Source organism: Chiloscyllium plagiosum, unplaced genomic scaffold (assembly GCF_037043375.1).
Source record: "Chiloscyllium plagiosum isolate Xiang-an unplaced genomic scaffold, Cpla_swu_hap1 HiC_scaffold_10, whole genome shotgun sequence".
Lineage (NCBI taxonomy): Eukaryota > Metazoa > Chordata > Chondrichthyes > Orectolobiformes > Hemiscylliidae > Chiloscyllium > Chiloscyllium plagiosum.
Window position 1 is genome coordinate 92993305 of NW_028270148.1, and position 20361 is coordinate 93013665.

Here is a 20361-nt window from a genome sequence, read left to right on the forward strand (position 1 = left end):
ACGTCCACACGTCATTTATTGTATCCATCCTCTACATTGGGGAGACCGGATGCCTTCTCGCAGAGTGGTTGACGGAACATCTCCGGGACACCCACACCAATCAACCCCACTGCCCCGTGGCGAAACATTTCCAACCTCTTTCCTCCTCTTCCCCCACCTCCCAACTCTGCTGAGGACGTGCAGGTTCTGGGCCGCCTCCACTGCCACTGCCTCACCACCAGATACCTGGAGGAAGAACGCCTCATCTTCTGCCTTGGGACCCTTCAACCCCATGGTATCAATGTGGACTTCATCAGTTTCCTCATTTCCCTCCCCTCACTTCATCCCAGTTCCAGTCTTCCAGCTCAGCACTGTCCTCATGACCTGTCCCACCTGTCAATCTTCTTTCCTACCTGTCCACTCCACCCTCCTCTCCGACCTATCACCTTCACTCCCACCTCCATCCACCTATTGCACTCAGTTACCTTCTCCCCAGCCTCACCCCCTCCCATTTATCTCTCCACCCCTGAGGCTCACAACCTCATTCCTGATGAAGGGCTTTTGCCTGAAACATCGATTTTCCTGCGCCTTGGATGCTGCTTGACCTGCTGTGCTTTTCCAGCACCACTCTAATCTGGACTTTGATCTATTTGGAGCAAACCTGAATCCTAGAAAGTGATTAGCAAAGTATAATTCATTCTTTGGGTTAATTGCTGTTTGAAGTGGAAGGCCTTGTTCCTAGCTTGCAAGACTTACATGTCAAAATCGAATTAAGTGCCTGTTTGTTAAATTTTTTGATTTTGGTTTGTCTTTTGAATCCAGGATGGGGAGACTCTGAAGGAACCCCGTCAGAGAGCGGAATGACCACAGATGCTGTCTACACTTATAAATGGTTGAAAGCAAGAAGTGGTAAGAGTTCAGTCTACATCTGGGGCCATTCGCTAGGAACAGGGTAAGTGATTAAGTATGAAGATCCCACTTCATGGAGACATTACTGGCTGTCTGCAGCTATTTTATTAAAATAACTAATAATCTAGGTAAAATCTGAAAAAGGCAGCAAGACATTTTTTGAGATTTTCCATCTCTCTAAACTCATCTAGGAAAATGAGAGGCTGGAATTTTTACTGGCATATTTCAGAAATTCAAAAAAATCATTGGATAGAGGTTGCATATGAAAGAATTGGACTGTATTAGACTTCCTTACATCATCTATGCTGGAGATTCTGGTAAATCTCCTCCTGACTCCCTGAAGCCCATTCACCATTAACGAGGCACAAATTAGGAGTGTGATGGAATGTTCTTTGCTTGCCCAAATGGGGGAAGCATTAACAACATCCAAATGCTTGATACTGTCCAGGCCCCACTTGATTCATACTCCATCCACTGCCTGAAACGTTCACTTCCTCCACCACAGATGTACAGTGGCAGTTATATGTACTATTTGCAAGATTCACTGCAGCAACCCGCCAAGGCATTTGACAGCACCTTCCAAACCTGCAGTCTCTATCATCTAGAAACACAAGGTAGCACCACCTGCAAGTTCTCCTCTGAGCAAGTTCACCATCCTGACTAGGGACTACATTGCTATTCTTTCACTACTGCTGAGTAAAACCTGAGAAGTCCCTTTCTAATAACTCTGTGGGTGCATCTACAGCACAGAGACTGTGGTTGATCAAGAAGGCAGCTCTCCTCTACCACCTACAGGGCAATTAAAGAATGGGCAATAATTGCTGAGTTCGCCAGCGATGCTTGTGTCCCATAAATTAGTAATTTTAGCTTTTTAAAAAAAATATCAGTGCCATCATAATTGAGGAATTACTTATGTTCATAAGTTTTGGCTATTTTTCTGAAAGTCTGTTAAAATCATGTTTGTTATAGTTGCTGAGTGCTTCAAAGTTGGAAGTCTCCTATTAGAACTACAGGGAATATGTTCTGCCACCAGTCTCTGCTGTACAATTTAAATGGAAAGGAGTACAGTGTTAAACATCTGGAATTCACTGTCCAAAGATGACAAAAATATTTGAAGATAACACATTTACAGAAGTGTATAATGAGAGTTGATAAAGTGTGGCACTGGAAAAAGTGCAGCAGGTCAGGCAGCATCCAAGGATCAGGAGAGCTGATGTTTCATCCCAATTTCAGTAACTATGAATAACTTGTCACTGGCTGAAAAGTACTCTGACAGCTTTGTCATTTCTTATTTGTGAACTCCATGCTCCCTGTTCCACCTTCTGCATTCCATCAGTGTTAGGTTGCCATAAAAATAACACATTATAAAATGGCAAGGTACACTTTTGCTACAGTATAAATGATATTAATTTAGTTTTTTCTGTTCACATGCATCAGAACAATGGGTTTAATGGTAAACAATTGTGTTTAAAGTACTTTTACTAATTTGCGCATACAATACTGTCTTGTCTAAAAATGTTAGAATCCTTAAGAAATGCGCAAGATCTAATTTGAAAGCTCATAAAAATTTAGGCTGGAGGATCTAGATGACTCTGGCAAGCTAAGCATTTTATTGCCAACACTGGCTGATGTTCAGAAGCTGGCAGTGGGCTTGAGCTGCAGTCATCCTGTGATGAAGGTCCACCCATCCACCTCGCTTTGATATGAAGTTCCAAAATTTTGACCATGCCGCAATTTGTCTTGGAGGGAAGCTTGGAGGTGTTTCTTCATAATTGTGGCCATTACCCTTCAAGATGGCAAAGTTTGGTGTTCCCTCAGTCTTCATTATCTATGAAGGGTTGGGAAGTGGACTTGCAGCAAATAATACAACTGCAGATACCACTCCAATGTATCTCAAAGGTCTGCATGATTGGTTTACTGAGGCAGACAAGATGAAATACTGAGATAAAAATGGAGGTGGTCTGGGTACACGGATCCATGGCTCACCGGATAACAAGGACTGACTATTCGTTTGGACCATGCAGTCATTCAGAAATTATCAGCACAATAATGATTTCCAAGTTGCATTGTTGAGAATCCCAAGCACAATGCTACATTCCTGTGCCTTTATGCTACAGTGCCTCAACATAGTGTCATCCTACCTGTTGGAGTCAAATTCATCCTATGTTTTCGTCAGGTTACTTGATAATACCAATTTACATTGTAACATTATTGTTAATTGATTACTTCCTTTTGCTAGGTGCATTCATGGGTATTAGCTAATTCTGTGTGCATTTTGCCTCATTGCTAAAAATAATGGAGGGAGCAGATTAGGCATTTATTCCCTACAAACCAACTAGAAGTGTAGACAACTATAATGAGGAAACGTTTGAGAGAAACAAAGCAAAGAACTGTAAATAATTTGATTTGTACACATCACTTTTTAAAAACCTATTTTAAGTATTGTGATATTTAATACAGGTTTTTTTAATCTTAATGCAGTGTTGTCTCAGTCAATACAACAAGACTGAGAATGCATTCGATAGATTTGAGAGGCTGTAATATTTGTTATCTGTGGGAAAAGAGATTCATCCAATAATTAAGTTTGACCTTGAAACACCAGGTTAAACTAGTTTGTTACATTGTGAATGGACATGCTGAGTATTTCAGTTTCTGGCAAATGTGTGGAGACAAACAGTTAATGTTTCATGTCAATTATTCTTTAGTGCTGAGGATAGAAGTCTCATGGCACAATGATAGCATTTCTGCCTATGAGCCAGAAACTCTGTCCAAGGAAGGTGTATACATAACATGACGAAACAGATTGAGTATGAATTTGATTAATCCTTTCACCATACCAAAATTTCTAGTCAGTGATATGATGGAAGGAAATTGGAGCCTCTTTCATCCCAATCCACCGCTCCAGGCTACAGTTTATATGTAAAAGTATATGTTGCTGCAGTGACCCTGACTCTTTGGAAATTGGTAGTTCATTTGGTTGAAATGACAAGTGTGGATAAGAATGGTACCAACAGCACGTAGTTTCAATCTCATTTTAGGAGGTGGTGGGTTCTACTTCCTTGCCTTACCTATGCTAGAGGACTTATTGCTTTGAGTTGAACCTGTCTTTGGACAGAATTCAGGATTAACTTGAAGATGTAGCACCTTTTTAAGCAAGGTAACTTGAAACCAAAAGCAGAAGGCTCCGACAGGCAATTGAAGAGTGCAACTCCATGAAGATTGGTGAAATTAACAGAGGAGGTATCTCTTAGGCACCTTCTAGCACCTATATTAGAGAGAGCCAGAGAGTTAAGGATATGACCAAAAGGAAGTCTGCAACATGGCAGAGGAAATGCAAATGAAGTAAAAGATCAAAACTGTGTGTAGAGGAGGCGTAAATGTGAAAAGCAAAATTTATCACAATCAGCTGTCATGCAAAAGAAAATTCCCATTTTCTTTTACTTTTTACCACCATCTTTTTGTAATGTCTCTGCTACCTTCAAACCAATATTAGATTCTTTTCTTGATATTTCTTCCCTTTCCGACACGACCTCCCACCCCTACTTGGTTAGCTTAAAACTGTTACTCTCCAAATGTTTCCAAGTTCTGTCAAAACATCATCCATCTGAAACATTATTATTTCTCTTGCCACAGAATGCCAGACTTGCTGAGAATTTCTTTTTTTTGAGTTTGAGCATCTATAGTATTTTACTCTTACCTTTTGTTACATTGGTCAACAAGTGATCTTATCTTCTATTTATGCAATTCAATAATTAAGTAATTTTGATAAGTGGGATAGTGTACGCAAATGAAAATAGAATATCTGCTGTGTACTAACTTGAAGAAAGATATTCCGAATTCTTCTTTTTTGTTGGGTTCTGTTAAACCATGTTGCATCATGCTGGAAATAGAAAATTTCTCATCTTTTTCAGAGTTGCTACAAATGTTGTACGGCATCTAAGTGTGAAAGGTAAAATGCTTCAACCAACTTATTGCTTATGTTCTTGCAACAATCCTTTTATTTCTTCTAATTCTAACAATCAATATTGCAAACTAATTTTGCTTTCTTAAATGAGTAGATCAATAAGCTACATACTAATTTAATGATGCTCAACTTGTTACAAAAATTAGTTTGCTAATGAAGTTCATAGTTGCAACATTCTTATAAACCCAAAGTCTATGGAACGTCCTAAAGCAGAGATTGGCATTGCCAATCTCATTTGACTCACCACATACCTCTGAATCATTGATAGCTGCATGCAAAATCACAAGGTAAGGAAGACCTATGGTGGTTCATTTGGTAAAAATGAATTTTCAGGAACTGTCCCACTATTGTAACATTCAGTTGCCTCTTAACTAATTCTGGAGCTTTCTTCTCAATTGTTCTATCCATGAATCTGTTCAATGCCTTTAAGTGCTTGTGTGAAAACTATACTTCAGAACAATTCCAGATGTGGCTTCTGCTAATTTGAATTACTTGCCCCCATTCTACTTGTTAATTTCAAATTAATCCAGATTGAGTTGTAAATTCTGTGTATTTAATATGATATTTTATTCAAGCAATATGTTTGAACCCAAAGATTGTTTTGCAGTGAAGATTGCAATGAAAATCTTATAGGCTAAGTAATCAAGTTGAAAATCGTGCAATTGTATAGCAATCATTTACCTTTCTATTGCCGGTTAAAAAGCTGGTAGAGCACGCTTTTCAAAAAAAATCAAGCTAATCCTTGTAACTGTTTTCATTAGAGACATTGCAATTACTTTTTTAAAAATGTGTTGAGAGGAATGTTAGTGCAGTACTCTTGGAAGACATCCACTGGTGATGTGTGGAATTACAGCTACAATTTTAAAGTCTGTAAAAACAATTTACTTTTACCTATTTAAGGTGCTCAAAAGATTCTGAATGTTCAGTGAATGTAGTATATTGTTTGCATCACAGCAACAGTAGGATAGTGGAAAAACAGTTGGCATTCTAGAAAATAAATTCAATTCTGGTTGTATATCTGGGGACTGAAAAGATGATTCTAAAGAATTACATTGAACAAATTTATTGCACAAAATCTCATTATTTTTCATGGCAGGTCTGTGCTAATGTTATGATCCACATGAGATCCTGTTCTATTTATTTAACCCTTTCCCATCAGCATATTAATTTCTGCATCTGTGAAAATGGCCTTAACCATCTATGTGGTAGGAAGTTCCACATTTGTACCTTCTCTGAATAAAGAAGATTCTCTGAATTCTTGATTACATTTATTAGTTGCTACCTCATATTTATCCTTTAGTTTTCAACTCAAAGCTTCTAAACATCAAAAATATTGAGCCAATTCATAGCTTTTAAAGAAATTCACCAGGCCATCTTTTCTTTGTCAGAGGAAAAAAACCTAGATTTAGTATTTCCTGACTTTCCTGGTATCATCCTTGTAAATCTCTTGAATATAAAATTTGTAATACAGAGATCAGTATTCTGATTGCAACCTAATCGAGATTTGATGAGCTGAAGTAAGAATCACCATGACCAAATTAGGCCAGAATAAGGCCATTCAGTTTATTGTGCATACACTGGTTCTGTTCCCTAGTGCCGATCTCCTGCCTTTCCCTATATCCCTGCACACCGTTTCTATCCAAATCATCCAATGCCCAATAATGGTGTCTGCTGTTGAAGTCTTGTCTGAAAGCAGTACACCAAAGGCTGCAATGGCAGTTTATGGCTCTTCTAAACTTGTTCTTTGAACAATGCTGTTGTATTTATTTCCTAAGGAACATATATTAGGCTGAAGAATTTAATACCGAAAGTAGCTAAATGCAGCTGGTACTAGCTCCTTGTGACATGATTCACATCAAAAATGCTGCTTTTTCACTGGATCAATATCGTGACAGGTTTATAATTGGCGCACTATTATAGATGGATGTCAACATATTTAATGACTTTTCCACAGAATTTAGGGTGAGTTTGGAAATTAATATTTATGATCACACCGCCAATTTAACGACCATAGGTCATGGCATGTATGTTGATCTGGTATTGTTTTTAAAAAAAAACATTTTCTGGCCTCCAAAATTATGATTTTAGCATGTGCTCTAAATGCCTTGGTCCACCCCCTTGTCAGTCGCAACATGCTTTATTCACATTAGTCATCAATCTCATTTTGTACGTCTTATGGATGAATGCAAGGAATTGAGCAAGTGTTACTGGCTGTATTGTGAAAATCCATTGGGGTTTAATATATAAATACATAAAGTAGACTCTTCATGAGCAATACAGAAAAATGAGTTATGCAATAAAAATATGAGTATGCAGTTGGTTTCAAACTAAAAGTTTTAATATCTGCCAACTCACCAAATGACCGTAGTGCAGTGGGGGAATTTGATGTGAACGAAGAATTGATGTGAGAATAGAAGATGATGCAATTCACCCTGAGGAGGATGCCCAAGATTAAATGGGCCATGCAAACAAATACTGATTACTGTCTTGAGCATGTAACAGAATGTGTCCTCAAATTGCCACAATCGATACTGTCACCAGAAATGCATTGTGTCTTTAAGCACTTAAGTGCCCCAAGTTAACTTTCCCAGCAACAAACAGTTGGGGTATTTGCTTTATGGAATTAAACTGACTGGTCTTTTGGAAAAGACTAAGATTTCTCAGACTAAAGACCTCTATGCCAAAGTTACTAGTTTTCAGTCGTTCTTTAGAAAATGGCAAAAAGTAGCGTATCTATTATGCCAGATTGATAACATGCATAAATGTGTATGAATTTAGAGATGTCTGACAGTCAAATTGTGGAGTGGAAAGGTTTCAAAAACAGTTTCAGTGAAAGTGGAAGGCTAGATTTGTGGTGGTACTTGCCTGCATGACCAAAAGAACAAAATTAAAGCCCATGGTAATTTTCAAATGTAAAATCATGCTGAAAATCTTTGATATTGAAGCTATTAGTGTATAAACTGTCATCAGGTCATGCAGAGAAATGTGGGTGAAAAGGAGGGTTTGTGGTGGATGTATGATTCTGAAACCTAAATTGGCATGTATAATTCTTGTGGTAGTATACTCATGGTGATACCACAGCTAAAGTGACTGGTGAACTCTTGTATCAGGTGCTAAAGGCAAATAATTTTATGGATTTAAAAGTTTTTTCATTGTGTTAAAGATATCATTGTATAATTGTTTTTTGTGTGTAAACTGTCACATTACCATGGATTACCACTTGTGTTTTTTCTCATTTCAAAATGGGAATCACCTACACTGATTCATATGTTATACTTAGCACAAGTCTCTCTTTCTCGGTCAGTTGCTCACACTCAACATACACACAGGTGCACTCTTTCTCTTTTACCCCCCCCCCCCGCTTCCATGTCTGTTAGTGATGAAAGCACCAAAAATCGAAGTGGCCATGTAAACAAATTATAAAAGTGTGCACAAATTATAGAGGGTACAAAAAATCCAGAAGTCCAATCGAATTTGGCTTTTATCTCATGGAATTTAGGAAATTATGCTTCAATTGTACAAAACCTTGCCTAGTTTACAGTTCACGGCACTGAACTTCGGGAAAGATATTTTAATATTATAAACGGTGTAGAATGATATGAAGACTTGGCAAAGGAATCAAGTTACAAGGACAGGTTAGTATAAACTTGGTTTGTATTCTCCAAGTTCAGAAGGGTATGAGGAGTTACCTAACTGAGGCCTTTAAAATAGTAGGTAACCTATTCTGTCTGACAGGAAATTCAAAGGGATATTATGCTAACGTGAAAGATATGCAAAGTAAGAATGAAGTCAGGTAGCTGTTATTCTCGCAAAAGGTAATGGACATGTTGACCTTGTTCCTCCCAATTACTCGGGTGTTTGGTCAGTTGAAGCTTTTAAGGCGGGTTAATAGATTTTGTTGGATAAGGGCAAAGACGGGCAAATAGAATTGAGATGCAGAGCATTCATAATCTAATTGAATGACCAGAAAGTCTCTAGGCCAAATGCCTGCATCTGTTTCTACTTGTTTATTGGGTAGGATGAGGGGGCAAGTGTAGAAGTCTAAATCATTTCAAATATTGTAAGACCATCTGTATGACATAATGACAGCAGAAGGGCCATAAAACCAGATTCATGTAACATATTGAGCACTGAAAAAGATTTGTGGCACACACTTAACCAATCACTTTGTAACATATAACACTAAACATTCTGAACTCCACTGTTTGAAGGTGTTGGTTTCACAGGGTGCTGAGAGAAATGTACAGCCAATAACTTTTATTTAGCTTTCAATATATTGCATAGAGACTTTAAAATGCTATTTTATGTGGTTCTAATTTTGTTACATATGGCTGTTTTTCATTCTTAGACACCCCTCCAGATGCCTTAATTCTGGAATCTCCTTTCACTAACATTCGGGAGGAAGCCAAAAGCCATCCTTTTTCACTGGTAGGGGTCTTGTTATTTTAAATAATGTTCTAGATTATACTACAGAGAAGAGCATGAAACTGTACTTTTTTTCTGCCATCAGAATAAATCACTGCTCATCACTGTGGTGTATTGTACCTCTTGTAAGAAAAGCATTGTAAATGTAAGTTATACTGATTTCAGATATACTTGTTCACAACACTCTAACAGTGATGTGCATTTATATTGTGTCTTTAGTGTAATGAAGCATTCCAAGGTATCACAATAACAAAATTTGACTTCTCACCCACCTTCAAGTGTAATGTCTGATCAAGGATATTTTTAAACGAAATGGTTGTAGTAGAGGTTCATTGATGAATTTAAGGCTTAATGTCAGAATTCTAAAAGCACAGTTGCCAGCGATTGTGCAAAGGAAATCAGGAATGCCTAAGAGGGCAAACATACAAGGTGACATGCTTTGGCCTGAGAATGCCCACCCATGACTGTGGAAGGAAGAATCATCAGACCACTGAAGCTGAAATTGAATTACATAATGCATATCCAGTCACCTGTGCCATTTGATCGCATTGTTTGTACTGTTGTCTATCAAAATTACTGTGTAATATCAAAGACTCACTGGTCTTTTCCAGTCATATTTGTTACTTTATTTCAGAACCAATGTTAGCTTGGCTTATGAAGTGTCATTGATTAAGCTGCTTGAAGCATCTTGGATCCTTGACTTTATACATTGAGTACAAATGTGAGGAATTTCTAAAATTTATTATAAATTACTAGCTAGGCCTCAGCTACAGTATTGTGTCCACTTTTGGCCAATATGAATGGATTGCTGCTCAACAAAGCTGAAACCAATATTCTCGTGGGAAGGTTAACCACAGCCATGGAGGTGGATTTAATTGGGTTTAGCAGGGGAAAAACACCAAGATAAAATGTCAGAAGAAATGATGTGCAGAGAGGACTGGCAAAGACAAATTGCATTAGAATAAGGAACAGTATCGGCATAAAGCTAAGATAAAGTTGCCATGATCTTGCCATACCATAGGGCTGTGCGCTCATTAGAGTGGTGGTGGTGGTCTAACCTGAGTGTCACTTTGCCTCGGACAGTGGAGAGGCTGAGGAGAATTCGTTGGTAATCTCAGCCAGTGGAGAAATTGAATCCATGCTCTTGGCGTCATTCGGAATTGCAAAGCAACCAACTGAGTTAAACCGACTCCCACTGCAGGAATAGGAAGGATTAGACAGAGGATAGTTTAAAGTAGATTTGGAATTCATGTGTGCAAAGACATGTAGTATGCTAATACAATGGGCTGCAGGTAAGAGTTTCAAATGGAACTGCGATTTGGCAGCAATAAGTGGATACCCATTTCAAAGGAGGGGAAGATTAGGAAGATAATATATCTGGCTGAGGTATTTAGAAATGGTAGGCACAATCAGGAGTTGTGGCATCATTGATAATGTTACCCCATTGCTGCACTATTGTGATTTTTTTTGTTCAATGTGGGTGTTGCTGTCTGGGCCAGCATTTGTTGTCTTTCCCTAATTGCTCTTGAGTTACTGGTGATGAGCTGACTACTTGAATCATGGCACCTGGTGTAGATATACTCCGTGCTTTTAGGGATGGAATGCCAGGATTTTAATCCAGTGACAGTAAAGGAATGGTGATATATTTACAAGTGAGGATGGAATGTGACTTCAACAGTAATTTGATGGCAGTGATGTTCTTGTACACCTGCAGCTACCATCATTCCAGATGGTATGGTCAAAAGTTTGGAATATGCTTTCTAAGAAGTCTTAGTGAATGTTTGCAGTGCATCTTGAAAATGGCATACTGTTACTGTATTGGTAGTGGGGCAAGTACATTTTGAAGGTTGTGAATGTGGTGTAAATCGTGGGCAGGCTTTGGAGAGTCACGAGATGAGTTACCCTCTGCAGACTTCCCTGTTTCTGACCTATTATAACCACAATATTGACCAGGTCAGTCCAGTCCAGGTTTTGGCAAATCGCAACCCTCCGGATGTTGATGGGGATTCAATGATGATAATACCATTGCATGTTAAAAGGCAATGGTTAGATTCTGTCTTGTTAGAAGTGATCATTGCCTGGCATTAAGGTGGCAGAAATGTTACTTGCCAGTTGTTAGCCCATGCCTGCATATTGTCCAGGTCTTGCTGCATTTGGACATGGGTTGTTTCAGTATATAAGGTGGTCATCAAAGCAGGCTACTTTATCCTGTGGAAGAAGTCAAACTTCTTGTGTTATTGGAACTGCACATCATGGCAAGTGCGGAGTATTCCATCACAGTCGTCTTGTAAATCGTGGTTAGAGACAAAAAAACTGCGGATGTTGGAATCCAAAATAGACAGGCAGGAGGCTGGAAGAACACAGCAAGCCAGGCAGCATCAGGAAGTGGAAAAGTTGATGTTTCAGGTGTTTTGGGTCCTGAAGAAGGGCTACACCTGAGACGTCAACTTCTCCACCACCTGATGTGGCCTGGCTTGCTGTGTTATTCTAGCCTCCTGCCTGCCTGCCTGTCTTGTAAATCGTGGGCAGGCTTTGGAGAGTCACGAGATGAGTTACCCTCTGCAGACTTCCCTGTTTCTGACCTATTATAACCACAATATTGACCAGGTCAGTCCAGTCCAGGTTTTGGCAAATCGCAACCCTCCGGATGTTGATGGGGATTCAATGATGATAATACCATTGCATGTTAAAAGGCAATGGTTAGATTCTGTCTTGTTAGAAGTGATCATTGCCTGGCATTAAGGTGTCAGAAATGTTACTTGCCAGTTGTTAGCCCATGCTTGCATATTGTCCAGGTCTTGCTGCATTTGGACATGGGTTGTTTCAGTATATAAGGTGTTGTGAATAGTGCTGAACATTGTGCAATCATTAGCAAATATCCACATAACTTTATGGAGGAAAGAACGTTCACCTGGAGAACTCCTATAGTGATGTCCTGGAACTTAGGTAACTGACTTCCAGTAACTATAACCATCTTCTTTGTGCTAGATCTGACTCCAACCAATGGAGAATTTTCACCTAATTTCCATTGACTCCAGTTTATCTAATGTTGCTTGTTGTCAAATGCAGCTTTTGATTTGAAAGAGCAATCACCCTCACTTCCCCTCTGGAGTTTAGCTCTTTTGGTCCATATTTGAACCAAGGCTGTAATGGGCTTATGCCCAAACGTCGATTCTCCTGCTCCTTGGATGCTGCCTGGCCTGCTGTGTTTTTCCAGCACCACATTTTTCAACTCTAGTATTCCAGCATATGCAGTCCTCACTTTTTCCCTATGAGTGCAGCAGGTTCTGCACCACAGGTTTTCAGTGCTATTGGAATATTGTCAGGGTCCAAAACCAATGTAGTATCTTGTGCCTCAAGGTTTTTCTAGGTTTCATGTGGAGTGAATTTAATTGGCTGTACACTGGCATTTGTGAAGCTGGGGACCTTTGGAGGATGCTGAGATCTCAGTTGTTGCACATGCTTCCCCTAACATGAGAATGAGGGATATTTGTTCAGCTCCGACCTCCAGTGAGTTGAGTTGCCTATCATTGTTCATGACTAGTCAGGGTAGGATAACAGAGCTTAATTGTGATTTGTTGGTTGTGGAATTGCTTAGCTGTATCTAACACTTGCTAATTATGCTGTCGGGTGTACAGTTAGACCTGTACGGATTTACATCATGTTAATGCCTTGTTTTTAGGTGCAGCTCCTGGGATACTGTCCAGACTCTTCAGTGAATCAAGGTTGACCCCCTGGCTTGATGGTAATGGTAGTGAGGGCGTTATGCTGGGCCATGAGATTGCAGATTGTGTTGGAATAATGTTTTGTTGCTGATGGCTAACAGTGTCTCATGGATCCTTATTCTCAAGTTGTTAGATCTGTTTGAAATCTCTCATTTAACATGGTTGTAATTTTGTACAGCATGCTACAGGTTTTTTATTGTGAAGATGGAGCTTCATCTGCACAAGGACTTGTTCAGTGGTCACTCCTACCAGTACTGTCATGGACAGATGCGCCTTCAGCAGACAGATTGGGGAAAATGATATCAAAGTCGAAGAGTGTGGTGCTGGAAAAGTATAGCATCTGACGTTTCAAAGCACAAGCTTTTCATTAGGAATCCGGGTGAAGAGCTTATGCATGAAACATCGACTCTCCTGTTCCTTTCATGCTGCCTGACCGGCTATGCTTTTCTATCATCACACTCTTCGACTCTGATCTCCAGCATCTGCAGTCCTCATTTTGTCCTAGACGATGAGGTCAAGTATGTTTACATTCTTATTCATTCCCTCACCACCTGTAATAGTGAAAAAACGCCTGTCTCCTTGATAAAGAAGAAACCTTCTAACAGGATAAGCTACTCAGTCTTCTGGGAACCTGAGTAGCAGAATTCAATATCTTTAATTTTCTGTTAAAATCTGAAAGATGGACTCTATTTCTTCCATTTAAAGACCCAAGTCAAATTTACTTTACATCTGAACTGAAAATCTAAAAATCTTCCAAAGCTAGTTGCATACATTTCAGGAGGGTCTATACACATCCCATATTCAATCACCCTGCCCTCATGCTTCTGTCATTGGTCATCCATATTTATATTTTCACTGAGCACCACCTTCTAATGCTAATTAGAAAACAACTGTTTGATTTTTGACTTTCACTATCACAAGCATTTTTGTCTATCTCCAATATGTGAATAACTAATAAGTGTTTAAAGAAGCTGGAAATAAAGTGCAATGTGTGATTCTTTTTCTTGGTTTGTCAAGGAAATTGATTTCAAGTCAATGGCCTGCAGCTATCTAGGCCCTAAGCTCAGACATTTATTCCCTAAATTTCTTTACCACTTCTTTTTAACATGTTCTAATAAACATTCCTCTTTGACCAAGCTTTTGGTCCAGTTTTCTAATATCATATACAATCTGCCATCAAATTCTTAAAATGCTCTAGTGTAACACCTTGGGATATTTTATTACCTTGAGGTTTTATGTAAGTGACATTTGTTACAATTGCTGAAGGCCCCACAATAATTCTATTTTTGCAATATTTATACCTTAACACATGGAAAAATCCTATAACCAGTACTTAATTTGAGTTATGGTTAATAACTTCTAAAAAATATTAAAGATGTAACTGACTTTCAGGGGCAGTTAGCTGGAGTCTTTTCAGTCTTTAGAGTGAATCACTCTGAATCATATGTTAATATCTGTAGTGAAACATTCAGTAGCTTTAATTTTGCAGCAGAGATACCCTTAGCAGTTAAAGTTGCTCAGTTCATGCCTCTTGCTTTAATTAGTTATCTATCTTATTCCATCATGAATCCTGCATGATCACAGTAAGTATTAGATGTATTAATTTAATGGTAATAAAATATTTAGATTAATCAGGTTTCTGTGTTTTCTTTTGAATGGCAATAGATGGCAGCTATTAATTTTTGTGGCTATGAACCCTGATCAGGTAGATTATAAAAGCAGTGACGAAAGTAGTTGATTTAAAATGGTATGGTCATCCATGGTGGACAGAGAGAGGAAGAGGGCAAGTTGTGAGGCAAATGCTGGAGATGGGACTGCCAGGAAGGAGGTGAAGAGGAAGGCCAAGGATCCGATGCGAAGCTGCACTAAATGACAAAGTTAATTGTGGGATTGGATAAGGAATGAGTCCTAGAGATGTACAGCACAGAAACAGACCCTTTGGTCCAACTCGTCCATGCTGATTAGATATCCAACCCAATCTATTCCCATCTGCCAGCACCTGGCCCAAATCCCTCCAAACCCCTCCTATTCATACACCCATCCAGATGCCTTTTAAGTGTTGCAATTGTACTAGCTTCTGCCACTTGCTCTGCTAGCTCATTCCATACATGTACCACTCACTATGTGAAAAAGTTGCCCCTTTGGTCTCTTTTATATCTTTCCCCTCTCACCCTAAACCTATGCCCTGTAGTTCTGGACTCCTTCACCCCAGCGAAAAGACTTTGCCTATTTATCCTATCCATGCCCCTCATGATTTTATAAACCTCTATAAGGTCACCCCTCAGCCTCCGATGCTCCAGGGAAAACAACCCTAGCCTATTCAACCTCTCCCTATAGCTGAAATCCTCCAACCCTGGCAACATCCTTGTAAATCTTTTCTGAACCCTTTCAAGTTTTGCAACATCTTTCTGATAGAAAGGAGACCAGAAATGCACACAATATGTCAACCAATGGCCTAACCAATGTCCTGGACAGCTGCAACATGACCTCCCAACTCCTGCACTCAATACTCTGACCAAAAAAGGAAAGCATACCAAACGCCGCCTTCACGATCCTATGTACCTGCGACTCCATTTTCAAGGAGCTATGAACATGCACTGTGACTGAAGACAAAAAGGCAATTAACCAGTATTTTGGCAATCCCATATAAACGGGAGAAACTGAAAAACAGTGATGAAAGTAGCACTTAAATCTTTGCAGGGCAGCTTTCTAATCTTCTCAAGGAAATTAATTTCTGATTTTGGGAAACTACAAGACAATTTTGTACCATTTGGCAGGGGGTGGGGGATGGGGGTGGAGAATTGGGAAGAAAAGCCAAAATTTGCAGTGTGCTGAAACACCATGTATGTAATCTACATTATGGTTTTGAGCTTGTTGAATTTGTCATTCTGGTTGTGCGATTGCAACTATGGAGTAAGGAATAAACACCTTGTCTCCCAACCCTCAACACCACTTTTCTTGTTGACAGTCATGTTGGCATCACTTTTTTAAAAACAAAGTCATGATATGTGGGTGTTGCTGGCTAGGCTGATGTTTATTGCTCATCCCTTATTGCCCAGAGGGCAGTGGAGTCGCATGTAAGCCTGACCAGGAAAGGACAGTCAACTTCTTTCCCTCAAGGACATGAAAGAACCAGATGGATTTCTCCTGGCAATCGGCAACTGTTTCATAGTCATCATTGGACTGTTAATTCCAGATGTTTATTGAAGTCAAATTCCATAGCAAAATTTGAACCTCGGTCTCCAGAACATGGCCTGAATCTCTGGATTGATAGTCTAGTAATAATTCTACCAAACCATTGCCATGCCCTATTGATCTGTTCTGTTGCAATATGCTATGTTCCTCTGAGATTATGCACAATTTTATTAAAAACTGAATTTGTGCTTTGGGTTAAATAAGGTTATTGGTTTTTGGGCACTGTAAAAACTTCCAAAAAGTTACAGGAATATTTGATTTTAGTTCATTTCTTGCCTGAGTCAGAAAACCGTAGATCTAAACAACGTCTTGTGTTTTGAGTGGATTATCTAGGTTGACCTGTGCAACGTAATATTTGGTGTGATAATAGTGTCTCACAGGTGCTAACTTGCAGTATAGATTAAGTAAAAGCCTGATTTTCTTGTAATAGTAGAGTTGTACAGCATAGAAACAGACTCTTCGGCCCAATTGGTCTGTGCTGACCAGATGTCCTAAATTAATCAAGTCCCATTTACCAGTGTTTGGCCAATATCTCTCTCAACACTTTTTATTCATCCAATAATGTATCCATTTAAATAATGTAGCCTTTTAAATGTTGTAATTATACCAACTTTCACTTCCTCTGGCAGCTCATTCCATATACCACCACCTTCTGCATGAAAAAGTTGCCCCTTAGGTCCCTTTTAATATCTTTCTCTATGGTTTTGGATTCCCCTACACTCGGAAAAAGACCTTGGCTATTCACTCTATCCATGCCCCTCATGATTTTATAAACCTCTATAAGGTCACCCTTAAGTCTTCGCTCAGAGAAAATAGCCCAGCATATTTAGCCTCCCCTTATAGCTCAAACTCTCCAACACTGGTCACATCCTTGTAAATATTTTCTGAACCCTTTCAAGTTTCACAACATGTTTCCTATGGCAGGGAGACGAGAATTGAATGCAGTTTTCCAAAAATGGTCTAACCAAAATCCTGTACAGATACAACATGACATCGCAACTCCTATACTCGGTGCTCTGACGAATAAAAACAAGCATGCCAAATGCTCCCTTCGTTACCCTGTCTGCTTGCGACTCCACTTTCAAGGAACTATGTACCTGAACCTAAGATCTCTTTATTCGGCAACACTCTCCAGGACCTTACTGTTAAGTGTGTGAGCGCTACCCTGATTTGCCTTACCAAAATGCAATACCTCTCATTTATCTAGATTCAACTCCACCTACCATTCCTGGGCCTATTGGCCCATCTGACAAGACCCCATTGTACCAAGATGATAACCTTCCACTGTTAAGTACACCACCCATTTGGTGTCATCTGCAAACTTAGTAACCGTACCTCCTGTATTCCCATCCAAATCATTTATATAAATGACCAAAATCAGTGGACCCAGCACTGAATCTTGCAGCACACCGCTGACCACAGGTCTCAAGTCCAAAGACCAGCCCTCACCCACCACCCTCTGTCATCTTCTTTCAAGTCAATCTTGTATCCAAATGACTAGCGCTCTCTCTATTCCATGTGATCTAATCTCGCTAACCAGTCTGCCATGCGGAACCTTGTCAAACACTTTGCTGAAATCTATATAGACAACATCCATCACTCTGCCTTCATCAATCTTCCTTATCACTTTGTTCCAGTATTCATGTGGAAGCCAAAATATTAAGCCAGTATTTGAAGAGAGACCAGTCCAACAATCATTTCTCAAATAACACTGGTGAGGCCTGAGTTTATTTGCAAAACATAAAGCAGCAAATCCAAAAGCCTGAAGTTCTTGATGTTCTGGGATCTGTCAGAATATCATGAATGTGAACTGTTGATTCCTACTAAAGCTTGTGTTGAGGAGAAGCCAATGACTTGCATGATTCAACAATTTATTTTGGCCGTTATCTTGATATGCAGGGTGGGTCTGCAGAGTTCCTATGTCTAATCCTGTGTCCCAACCATTCTCTCATGGGCGAAGTATTTTCACATGCTTCAGTGTTGTTTCTTGGTATTATGTATATTCATCTGAAGCCAGTTGGTGATTGTAAACTGTTTTGGCGACTTGTTAGTTTAAATTGATTGTTCATTTGATATTGTATGTAAACTTGTATACAAATATTTTGATTTGAGCTGAAGCGTATGACAAAAGATTTGCATAATGAATCTTTCCAGTCTGTTTCTCTCTACTGTTTGCCCCTCAGTATTTGCTTTGAGCTCTGACTTCCTTGTTTCCCTCTAAGGTCTTTCATGTTGACTCCTGCAAAAATAAAATTTAACGATAAGGTATTTTGTGCAGCAGCCCAAAACACAAGTTGGGAGAGGGGAGCTGGTGGTACAAGATCATCAAGAGGGATAGATAGTGGTAATGTGGCTGGACTGTCAATCCAGAGACCCAAGTGATGTCCTGGGGACCAGGGTTTGAATCCTCCCTTGGCAATGGTGAAATTTGAATTCAATAAAAATTTGAAATTGATTCAAATGGTAACCGTGAATCTATTGTTGAATAAACCCATTTGGTACACTCATATATCCTTTAGGGAAAGAAACTGCCAACTGGCCCACTATAGCTGTGGCAAGTTGGGTTAAGGAGAATCCAAAGGTATTTTATAAATACATTGAGGACAAAAGGGTAACTCAGGAGAGAATAGAGACCCTCAAAGATCAGCAAGACAACCTATGTGTGGAACTGCAGAAGGTCGGGGAGATATTAAACAAGTATTTTGTGTCAGTGTTTACTGTGGAGATGGACATGGAAGATATAGAATGTGGGGAAATAGATGATGACATCTTGAAAAATGCTCATATTACAGAGGAGGTGGTGCTGGATGTCTTAACACATAAAAGTGGTTAAATCCCCCAGGACCTGATAGTGTAACCTAGAACTCTGCGGGAAGTGATTACTAGGCCCCTTGCTGCAATATTAGTGTCATCGATAGTCATGAGTGAGGTGTCAGAAGACTGGAGATGGGCTAACATAGTGCCATATTTTTTTCTTAAAAAGGTCATAAGGAAAAGCTGGGGAACTATAGACTGGTGAGCTTGACATCAGTGACTGGGCAAGTTGTTGGAGGGAATCCTGAGGGACAGGGTTTACATGTATTTGGAAAGACAAGGGCTGATTAAAGGCTATTAACATGACTTTTTGCGTGAGAAATTATGTCTCCCTAACTTGATTGAGTATTTTTAAGGAGTAACGAAGAGGATTAATTAGGGCAAAGTGATGGACATAATCTATATGGACTTTAGGAAGGTCTTTGACAAGATTCCTCATGGTAGACTGGTTAGCAAGGTTAAATCACATGGACTACAGGGAGAATTAGTCATTTGGATACAGAACTGGCTTGAAGGTAGAAGGCAGAGGGTGGTGGTGGAGGGTTGCTTTTCAGATTGGAGGCCTGTGACCAGTGGTGTGCCACAAGGATCAATGCTGGGTCTACTGCTTTTCATCATTTTATATAAATGATTTGGATGTGAACATAGGAGGTATAGTCAGTAAGTTTGCAGATGACACCAAAATTGGAAGTGTAATGGACAGCAAAGAAGGCTACCTCAAAGTACAACAGGATCTTGATCAGATGGGCCAATGGGCCGAGGAGTGGCAGATGGAGTTTAATTTAGATAAATGTGGGTGCTGCATTTTGGAAAGGCAAATCAGGGCAGGACCTATACACTTTATGATAAGGTCCTGGGGAGTGTTACTGAGCAAAGAGACCTTGAAGTGTAGGTTCATAGTTCCTTGAAAGTAGATAGGATAGTGAAGAAGGCGTTCCTTTATTGGTTAGAGCATTGAGTATAGGAGTAGGGAGGTCATGTTTTGGCTGTACAGGACATTGGTTAGGCTACTTTTGGATATATTGTGTCCAACTCTGGTCTTCGTCTTACCAGAGGGATGTTGTGAAACTTGAAAGGATTCAGAAAAGATTTACAAGGATATTGCCAGGATTGGAGGGTTTGAGCTATAGGAAGAGCTGAAATGGCTGGGGCTGTTTTTCCCTGGAGCATCAGAGGCTGAGGAATTACCTTTATAGAGGTTTATAAAATCATGAGGGATGTGGATAGGGTAAATAGACAAGGTCTTTTCCCTGGGGTGGGGAGTCCAGAACTAGAGGGCATAGGTTGAGAGTGAGAGGGGAAAGATTTAAAAGGGGCAACTGTTTCACAAAGAGGGTGGTGCATGGATGG

The 20361-nt window shown here is 39.6% G+C and overlaps 1 protein-coding gene across 1 annotated transcript in view; it reads left to right on the top strand.

The window, feature by feature from the left end:
* The window catches only part of abhd12 (abhydrolase domain containing 12, lysophospholipase), a 156000-nt gene that overhangs the window by 107825 nt on the left and 27814 nt on the right, over positions 1-20361 (top strand). The window contains exons 8-10 of the mRNA XM_043696423.2: positions 802-931; positions 4800-4837; positions 9201-9280. Coding sequence (XP_043552358.1) covers positions 802-931; positions 4800-4837; positions 9201-9280 — 248 coding nt within the window. The remainder of the gene's footprint in view (positions 1-801; positions 932-4799; positions 4838-9200; positions 9281-20361) is intronic.